Below are 9,297 nucleotides of genomic sequence, written 5' to 3' on the forward strand. Positions count from 1 at the left end.
GAAGGAGATGTAAACATTGTTAGAGAGAGGGGGGGGAGAGAGAGAGAAAGAGAAAGAAAGAAAACGAGTGGAAGATATCTCTGTCAGGCTCACACTGGCTACAACCTGAGGTTATCAGGCTACAAACTCTCTGTCTGAACATCGTAGAGCACCTCTCATCTCACCTGCCGGAATGATCTGGAAGGGCTGATGTGAATTCCTCTGGACATGAGTGTTGCATCTTCAAGCCACTGCTGCCCCCTGTTGGCCAGACACAGAACAGCCCAATGATGGCCCAGATGGAACGCTACAGTTAATAGTTGTACGTTTCACTTTGACACTGACATCTGACCTTGCTGTCGCTCTCTTTCTCTCCCACTTTCTTTCCATGTCTCTCCTCTCTCTGTCTCTGTCTCTGTCTGTCTCTGTCTCTCTCTCTCTCTCTCTCTCTCTCTCTACCTCTCTCTACCTCTCTCTCTCTCTCTCTCTCTCTCTCTCTCTACCTCTCTCTACCTCTCTCTCTCTCTCTCTCTCTACCCCTCTCTCTCTCTCTCTCTCCCTATCTGTCCTTTTCTCTCTCACTCCCTGTCTCTTTCGCTCTCTCGCGCTCTCTCTCTTTCTCCATCCCTCTCTCCCCCCGTCTCTCAGTCTGCAGACGTTCCTGTTGGATGGGAACTGTCTGAGCGACCTTCCCAGCGAGCTGGGCTCCCTGGTCAAGCTGAGCTACCTGGGCCTGTCCTTCAACCAGTTCAGCCACCTGCCCCAGGTCCTGGAGAGGCTGGCCTCCATGGAGAAGCTGTGCATGGCTGGAAACAGCCTGGTCACCCTCACCCTCCAGAACTTCAGACTGCTCCGGGTCAAACACGTGGACCTGCGGTACGCACACACACACACTCACATACACACACTCACATACACGCATACACTCACTCACACACACACACACATTGGCATGCACAGACACACACACTCTCACCCACACACACACGGGCATGGAGACAGGTTGAAATGCAGGTGATAATGTATATACACTCACGCAGACAGACACACAAACGTGCAAACAGGGTGTAGAGTAATGCATGCACACACACATGCGTGTCGACTCCATACGTATGCGTAATAGTCTGAGAGCGCGTTGACCTCCTGGATGTAGGACACAGGTTGCTCCTTCTCATCACCAAAGCCCCAGAAAGTGGGCTGTTTAAACCAGCATGGAAAATCCTACAATCATTGGCCAAAAGTGTTCTACTCTCGCCTTTGGAAAAAGTACGAGAGGCACAGTGACTTGGCAGTATTCTCTGGTTAATACATCACCCTGTCACTTCAAAACACGTGCCGCTCTCCAACACCACAGGAGAAAAGATCTCAGCCAGACATCTCCTGACACAACCAGCCCCCCCTCATGTTTGGATGACGTCTGCGTAAAAAACAAAACGAAAACAAATAAAAAAACCTGCAGTGCTTGCGCCCCACTGCTTAGACGTGTCAAGTGCCGGGTCGGCGGGCACAGCAGGGTGAATGATTAACTGTCCGAGGCCTGGAGAAGGTGCCGTTCCTCAGCCTGTCAAATAGAGTTCAGGAGCACCTAGGTTCCATAGAGAACCTCCACTCTCTAGGCTTTGTCTATCAAATGGGGATCTCTCTGAGACAGACAATGTCTGCTGTGCTTAGGATGTTACTGAGGGAATTAGCGTGCTTCTCAGTCCTCATGGTCTGTGTGTGTGTGTGTGTGTGTGTCTCGCTGGCAGGCTGAACAAGATAACCAGCGTGGTTCCGGACGAGCCGGACCTGCTCAGACACGTGACCCAGCTGGACGTGAGGGACAACAGGCTAGAGGAGCTGGACGCCTCCCTGTTCCCCCGCCTGGAGGTGCTCCACTGTGAGAGGAACCGCATAGGCAGCCTCAAGGCCAAGGGCTGCCTGCTGAAAGGCCTCTACGCCTCACACAATGGTGGGTTGGAGATGAGGCTGAGGCTGGGGCGAGGGCTAGGGGCTAAGGCTGGGGCTGAGGTTATAGCTGGGGCTGGGGCTAGGGCTGGGGCTGAGAGTTGGGTCTTGGCTGGAAGGGGCTGATATTAAGCTGAAATTGTTTTGTTTTTTCTTGACAGATTTGCGAGAGTTGAATGTCAGTCCAGTGCCCTCTAACCTAACCTACATGGACATCTCCTGGTGAGGCTCGACTGAGATAAAGATTCAACAACTGACTCAAAACCATCTCAACTGTCAGATGAGCTTGTTTTTTTAACATGTCTGACATTCACTTCCTGTCTCTCAATCTTCCTGTCCCTCTCTCTCTCTCTGTCTCTCTCTCTGTCTCTCTATCTCTGTCTCTCTCTGTCTCTCTCTCTTTGTCTCTCTCTCCCTGCCTCCCTGTCTCTCCCTGTAGGAACTGTATGGAGGTTCTCCCTGACTGGTTGTGTGAGAGCAAGAAGCTGGAGGTTCTGGATGTGAGCCATAACCTCATCACACAACTCCCAGCACGGTGAGCCTCTCTCTCTCTGTCTCTCTCTGTCTCTCTCTCTCTCTCTCTCTCTCTCTCTCTCTCTCTGTCTCTCTCTCTCTCTCTCTCTCTCTCTCTCTCTCTCTCTCTCTCTCTCTCTCTCTGTCTCTCTCTCTCTCTCACATGGTGTGTCCTAAGAGTATTGTGTGTAATGGCTGTAAATGAAATGGTGACCGTCAGTGTGCCCTTTGGTAAGTAGGCAGGCATATATCTCCCCCAGAGCAGCATTAATCACCCAGATAGGATGTCCTTATCCTGGCAGGCCTCTCCCTCCCCTCCTCTCTGTTTAGATCCCCCACTCAGAAGGTCACTTCTCTCTGTCTGTCTCTGTCCCTCTCTCTATCTCGCTCTTTCTCAGACTCTATGGTCTATTCTCTTGTCTGAGTCTCCACTTTCCATCTCCATATTCTCTCTCTCTCTCTCTCTCTCTCTCTCTCTCTCTCTACCTTTCTTTCTCCCTCTCCCTCCCCCCTCTCTTTCTCCCCCACACTCTCTATTTCGGTCTATGCGTCTGTGTCCCCCCCCCCCCCACGTTCTCTCTTTTCCTCTCATTCTCTCCCTCCCTCTTTGAAGCTCCTGTTCAGTCTCCATCGTGCCGTCTGTCCGTCCACCTGTCTCCGCCTCGTTCCCCTAGACTCCCCCTTCCTCCTCTCATCTATTTTGGACCCAGGAAGTGTCATCATGATGAATTTCAGCCGAGGGCCCAGCCAGAGGCGATGATATCTTCCCATCTCCCTCCATCCTCTCTTTCCCCCTTTTATATTACAACCTCATTTTTTGTTTATCCACCGTACCCCCCCCCCACACACACACATAAACGAGTATGCCCCTTCAGTCGAATTGAGACAGATTCACGGTTTCCACCATCGCTCCGTCAATGATCACTCCCAGAGAGAACAGACAGCTCACACGTGTGTGTGTGTGTTGCCCCCTGGTGGCAGGCTGCTGTGCAGCAGCGGTCTGAGGAAGCTGAGCGCCGGACACAACCAGCTGCAGAAGCTGCCAGACAGGGTGGAGCGCCCCCTGCTGGAGGTGCTGGACGTGCAGCACAATCAGCTCACGGAGCTTCCCGCCAACCTGTTCTTCAAATCTGACAGGTAACGACGGGTCCACCATCACCCGGCCACCTAGCATGGCTGGATACAGGAGAACTCACTGGTGTACTGGGCAGGGGGTGGGGTGAACTGGGGGGAAATCCGACAGCAGTCTGAGAGGAATTAGCGGGATTGTAATAATGAACGAGATGTCTGTAAAAACACGGCCTTTCCGCGTTTTCTTATTTTCAGCTTGCGCTCCCTGAACGCCTCGGCCAATAAGCTGGAGCACCTGCCTCCCTCCAGCCTATCAGAGGAGAGCCGCAGCGTGCTGCAGGAGCTGTACCTCACCAACAACAGGCTGACAGACAAGTGCATGCCCCTGCTGACAGGACACACACACCTGCGAGTGCTGCACATGGCCTACAACCACCTCCAGACCTTTCCAGCCAGGTGAGGAGGCGGCCGCACACACACACACACACACGTGCCACGCTTGAGTACACACACACATTGAACTGGAAGAGCAGACATTTTAAGCACCCTCACCTCCCTGTTGCACGCACACAAACGCAACACAAACTTCATTCATCCGGAAAAACAGGCTGACATCAACCGAATCGCCACTTTTCAGACACACACACACACACACACACACGCTTACACGCACACATTGAGTCCCTCTCCTGTTTCCCCTCAGTAAAATGGCCAAGCTGGAGCAGCTGGAGGAGGTGGACCTGAGTGGGAACCTGCTGAAGACGGTGCCCACTACGATCATGAACTGCAGACGCATGCACACCCTCATAGCCCACTCCAACACCATCGAGGTGTTCCCTGAGGTCCTGCAGCTGCAGGAGATGAAGGTAGGCCGGGGGGGCGGGGGGGCGGGGAGACGCCGGGGTCACGTGAGAGTGTGTGTGCGCGTGTGTCTGCATATTTGGGTAGATCTATGTGTCAGTGTGGGGGTGTCTATGGGGGGCCGTGACTTCGATTATGGATAACAAGAGAATTGCTTATGCACGCGTACATTTACTCTGTAAACCTATACACTTATCTATGTATATCAACGCACACACATCAACATGTAAGAGCACCCATACAAAACGGGAAGGAAGTATACACAGACGTTTCATGTGTATACAGACGTAAGGGTAACCACTTGCACATGAAGTATATCGAACCCATGTATTTTTGTTGTCGTTGCAATCTTTGGAAACAGATTCGGTAAGGAATGTATGTGTTCCACAATATATATATGAAGCTTCTTCTGGGTGTACATGTATGAGACAGATGATGATTCAAATGAGTATGTGTTCAAGTTTACATATGAACCTGCGTAGGTTTCCACAGGATCTATGCATGAGCAATTCACTTGAATTCACTTGTAGTTACACAAGTGCAAAATGGAATTAGGTGTAATTATACACACGGCCCTGTGTGTGTGTGTGTGTGTGTGTGTGTGTGTGTGTGTGTGTTAACTCCCTCCCTTGCCCAGTGTGTGGACCTGAGCTGTAACGAGCTGAGTGAGATCCTCCTGCCGGAACACCTCCCCCCCAAGCTGCAGGAGCTGGACCTGACAGGAAACCCCCGCCTCAGCCTGGACCACCACACCCTGGAGCAGCTCAAGTACGCCTTCCTGTCGCCCCCTGGTGGCCCAACGTACAGACTGCATCCCACTCAATTTCACAAAAAGACCATTTTTTACTTGTTATTGGAATTGTCACTTACATTGGCGTTCCCTATTTATGGTTGTAGGTGTAATGTGTGTAGGTGTAATGTGTGTAGGTGTAATGTGTGTAGGTGTAATGTGTGTAGGTGTAATGTGTGTGGGGGTAATGTGTGTAGGTGTAATGTGTGTAGGTGTAATGTGCGTGGGCGTTTGTGTGTTTAACAATCCCTGACTGTTTCCTTCCAGTAACATCCGCTGTTTCCGTATCGACCCGCCTCCGACTTTCTCGGCCAATGAAGTATCTGGTGGGCCGGCAGTGTGGAGCCATGGTTACACGGAGGCCTCGGGCGTCAAGAACAAGTAAGAGTAGCATGTGATGAGCATGCGATGGATATGTGATGGACACGAATGAGAAACCTCCTATGTAGGTCATGGTGTTACCATGGTCACTGGTGTGTATACTGTAGATCCTGGGGTTGAAGGTACAGTAGTATGAATGAAGTGTGAAATTAGGGCATAGAAATAGAGAATGAGTGAGCGAGTCTACTTCAACTTCCTTCAGCAAGACTGATGTGTGTGTGTGTGTGTGTGCGCGCTCCTCAGACTGTGTGTGGCGGCGCTGTCGGTGAGCAGTTTCTGCGGCAGCCGCGAGGCGCTCTATGGGGTGTTTGACGGCGACAGGAACGTCGAGGTGCCCTACCTGCTGCAGTGCACCATGGGAGACGTGTTGGCCGAGGAGCTGCACAAGACCAAGAGCGAGGAGGACTACATGACCAACACCTTCCTCGTCATGCAGAGGTATGACTCCTCCTCCTCCTCAGGACTTGACCTTCAGCCTCAGTTCATCGGCCCAACCAAACTCACACAGGTGAACCTTCATGTCACCTGGCAGGAGAGCGAAGAAAACTTTTGAGTGAATATGCACACATGCCAAGATGTCTGCTGGACATTTAGAGTTAGGGTTAGCAACTCTACATTTGGTTCGTCTTCTCACCGCCTTGAGTGAATGTTCGGGTTCAAACCATGATGCCAAAGCAGTCCATATGTGTTGAACGTTTTTCGACGCATATCAGAGAACCAAATTGACAGTAATCATCAAACGACTACTGCTGTGATGCAAAGGAACACGTCTGCGTGCACAGACGGTGTGACGACCAACAAAAAACTCTCTCTCCCCCCCATCTCCCACGTTCTTTCTCTCTACCCTCCCCCCCCCCCCCCCCCCTCCACGCCCACAGGAAGCTAGGCACGGCGGGCCAGAAGCTGGGCGGCTCGGCGGCGCTCTGCCACATCCGCCACGACCCCACCGACCCCGGCGGCTGCTTCACCCTGACGGCCGCCAGCGTGGGCAAGTGCCAGGCCGTGCTGTGCCGCGACGGCAAGCCCCTCCCCCTGTCCCTGCCGCACAACGTGGGCCTGGAGGAGGAGTACCGGCGCGTCAGGCAGCACAACGCCATCATCACCGAGGTGGGAGGGGATGCACGCATGGAGGGGAGGCGGGGGCAGTTAATGTGCCTGTAACCGTGTGTGTGCGTGCGTGCGATCACTTCTCACGTCTCCGCCGTCTCCCCTCCAGGACAACAAGGTGAACGGGGTGACCGACTCCACCCGGATCATGGGCTACTCCTTCCTCTACCCCGCCGTCGTCCCCCGGCCGTACGTCCACACCCTGCCCCTCTCCCCCCAGGACGAGTTCTTCATCCTGGGCAGCCGGGGCCTGTGGGACACCCTGTCCCCCGGCGAGGCGGTGGAGGCGGTGCGCAACGTCCCCGACGGCCTGGCCGCCGCCAAGAAGCTGTGCTCGCTGGCGCAGGGCTACGGCTGCACGGACAGCCTGAGCGCCGTGGTGGTGCAGCTGAGTGTCAGCGAGGACTGCTGCTCCTGCTGCTGCGACGCCCCGCCGCCGCCGCCGCCCCAGCACCCCCACCACCACGGGGGCCCGCCTCCCAGCCCTGGCCTGGGAGTCTACCCGTCGGCTTCGGCCATGAAGGGGGCCGGCGGCGAGGGCGGCCCGCTCGCCGTGCCGCCTCCGTCGTCGTGCAGCGAGATCAGCAGCGAGATCAGCACCAGCGAGATGAGCAGCGAGGTGGGTTCCACCGCCTCGTCCGACGAGCCCCCACAGAGCTCCCTGGTGCTGCTGCACGAGCAGCCCCACCCCCACCACCAGCACCAGCAGCCGCACCCCCTCGGCCTGCACCCCCAGGCCCACTCTCTGGGCCTCCACACCGCCGCTCAGCCCTGCCCGTACCCGTACCCAGGCTCGGAGCCCTCCAGCCGGGCCTGCTGCGCCCTCCACCCAGCCTGCCTGGCTGGTTCTTTCCAGAGGCAGCTGTCCAGCGCTACGTTCTCCAGCGCCCTGTCTGACAACGGGCTGGACAGCGAGGACGAGGAGCCCATCGCCGGGGTGTTCTCCAACGGCAGCCGGGTGGAGGTGGAGGCCGACGTTCACTGCCTCAGGGCCGAGGCCTCTTCATCCTCCTCCTCCTCGGCCGGCCCAGAGCCCCTCCTTCCCTCTCCTCCGGCCCCACCCTGCACCCCGGAGCCCTCGGAGGAAGGGGCGGAGCCGTGCCCGGGCGAGGCGGAGCAAGAGGAGGGCGGAGGGGGGGGCGGGGCGGGGAAGAGAAGGGGCAACGGCTCGGTGGCCCCCCAGGAGAGGAGTCACAACCTCATCGAGATTGCGGCCGACGCTCCCTCCAGGAAGGGGGGCGGCTACTTCAACGCCCCCGCTCAGCCCGACCCGGACGACCAGTTCATCATCCCACCGGAGCTGGAGGAGGAGGTCAAGGAGATCATGAAACAGCATCAGCAGAAGCAGCAGAAACCGCCCGGCAACACAGAGCAGCCCGCAGACTACTACGACACCCCCCTCTGAACAACCCCCCCCCCCTGCACCGTCACACCACCACGACACCCCCTTAGCCTTTAACAAAAGGGTTTTCCTGCAATATAGCAGTCTGTAGACGAGCGTGCACACACAGTCTCCTCCATTCGACGGTCTGCAGGCTCCATGCTCTCAGACCTTCTGTGTGACCGCATCACTGGAGTACCACACACTGTAACTCGCCCCACCCCCCTTTCTTACCAGTAACCAATAGAAAAATCGAATGCAAATGAGCCCTTTAAGACAAGCACGCCCATTGGAAGAAGTACCTTTTGGATGGGAGCTTGCCTCGTCCTACAGTAGTGCTGTACCACTCACTGACTGTCCAACGGACGTTGTTTTCCATTAGACCAGCAGAGTGTGTAATCTACACTAGCCTCTGCCATGGGTTTATCCTGCCACAACACACCGTTGATTCAGATAATATGATTCCATTGTTTATTTTATTTTTTTACTGACCATATCTTTTAATGTGAAGGAAGTTGCTGTAAAATAACTTTTTTAAACCAACATGGAAACGCATAATCTTTTTTTTTTATATTCTCTATGAACTGTCCGATGGTACACACCAATAATTGATACCACACCTAACTGTTGTAGATAGGGCACTTAAAAGATCCTGTATGTCTTCAGTGAATCACGGCTCTTGGCCTGTAAAAAGGCATAGACATTTTTGTAGAAATTTGAACGACTAACTCCTAGGAGTTGCATACTCTTTATGGTGACTTAGTCACTTTTACTAATCTTCTCTGAGAGAAATGGTGATTCTTTTCCCCAATTACTGTAAATAAGAGAAATGTTGTACTGATGCTTTTAAATGAACTGTGTACCTGTCTGTCGGTGAACTGACTTGTTTGGGAGGGAGGGGTAATGGGTCATCATGGTTTGTTGGGATCTCACCTTTACTACAGTTCAGACACACACATACACACACTCCTTATATATGATTCAAACATTTCAGAATGAGTACTTTTTTAATTTCAATTTGTTTCTGTTACTTGCTAACTAGTCAGCACTTTTTCTAACACACGTTAATATAGTCCACACACACACACGCGCACACACACACAATGTTCAGTTCCTCCTCCCTCCTTACAATTGTCACCGGCATGACTGTGTTAAGTTCAATAATGCAAACAAATCCTATATCCACATGGACAGCAAGCAACACAAATGTTCCTGTCTTTGGTATAATAAATCTGACATTTGTGAATATAAAACCTGTTGTTCTCGA

At 53.7% G+C, this 9,297-nt stretch overlaps 1 protein-coding gene across 1 annotated transcript in view; it reads left to right on the plus strand.

The window, feature by feature from the left end:
- phlpp1 (PH domain and leucine rich repeat protein phosphatase 1) overlaps positions 1–9,277 on the plus strand; it is a 36,937-nt gene extending 27,660 nt beyond the window's left edge. The window contains exons 5-16 of the mRNA XM_062481484.1: positions 628–855; positions 1,728–1,930; positions 2,088–2,148; positions 2,366–2,461; positions 3,421–3,576; positions 3,766–3,966; positions 4,214–4,376; positions 5,009–5,139; positions 5,429–5,542; positions 5,786–5,980; positions 6,421–6,649; positions 6,759–9,277. Of these exons, the coding sequence (XP_062337468.1) occupies positions 628–855; positions 1,728–1,930; positions 2,088–2,148; positions 2,366–2,461; positions 3,421–3,576; positions 3,766–3,966; positions 4,214–4,376; positions 5,009–5,139; positions 5,429–5,542; positions 5,786–5,980; positions 6,421–6,649; positions 6,759–8,054 (3,073 nt within the window). The 3' untranslated portion in view covers positions 8,055–9,277. The remainder of the gene's footprint in view (positions 1–627; positions 856–1,727; positions 1,931–2,087; positions 2,149–2,365; positions 2,462–3,420; positions 3,577–3,765; positions 3,967–4,213; positions 4,377–5,008; positions 5,140–5,428; positions 5,543–5,785; positions 5,981–6,420; positions 6,650–6,758) is intronic.
- Positions 9,278–9,297: the final 20 nt, after the last annotated feature.

Source organism: Osmerus eperlanus, chromosome 16, assembly GCF_963692335.1.
Source record: "Osmerus eperlanus chromosome 16, fOsmEpe2.1, whole genome shotgun sequence".
In the NCBI taxonomy this organism is placed as follows: Eukaryota; Metazoa; Chordata; class Actinopteri; order Osmeriformes; family Osmeridae; genus Osmerus; species Osmerus eperlanus.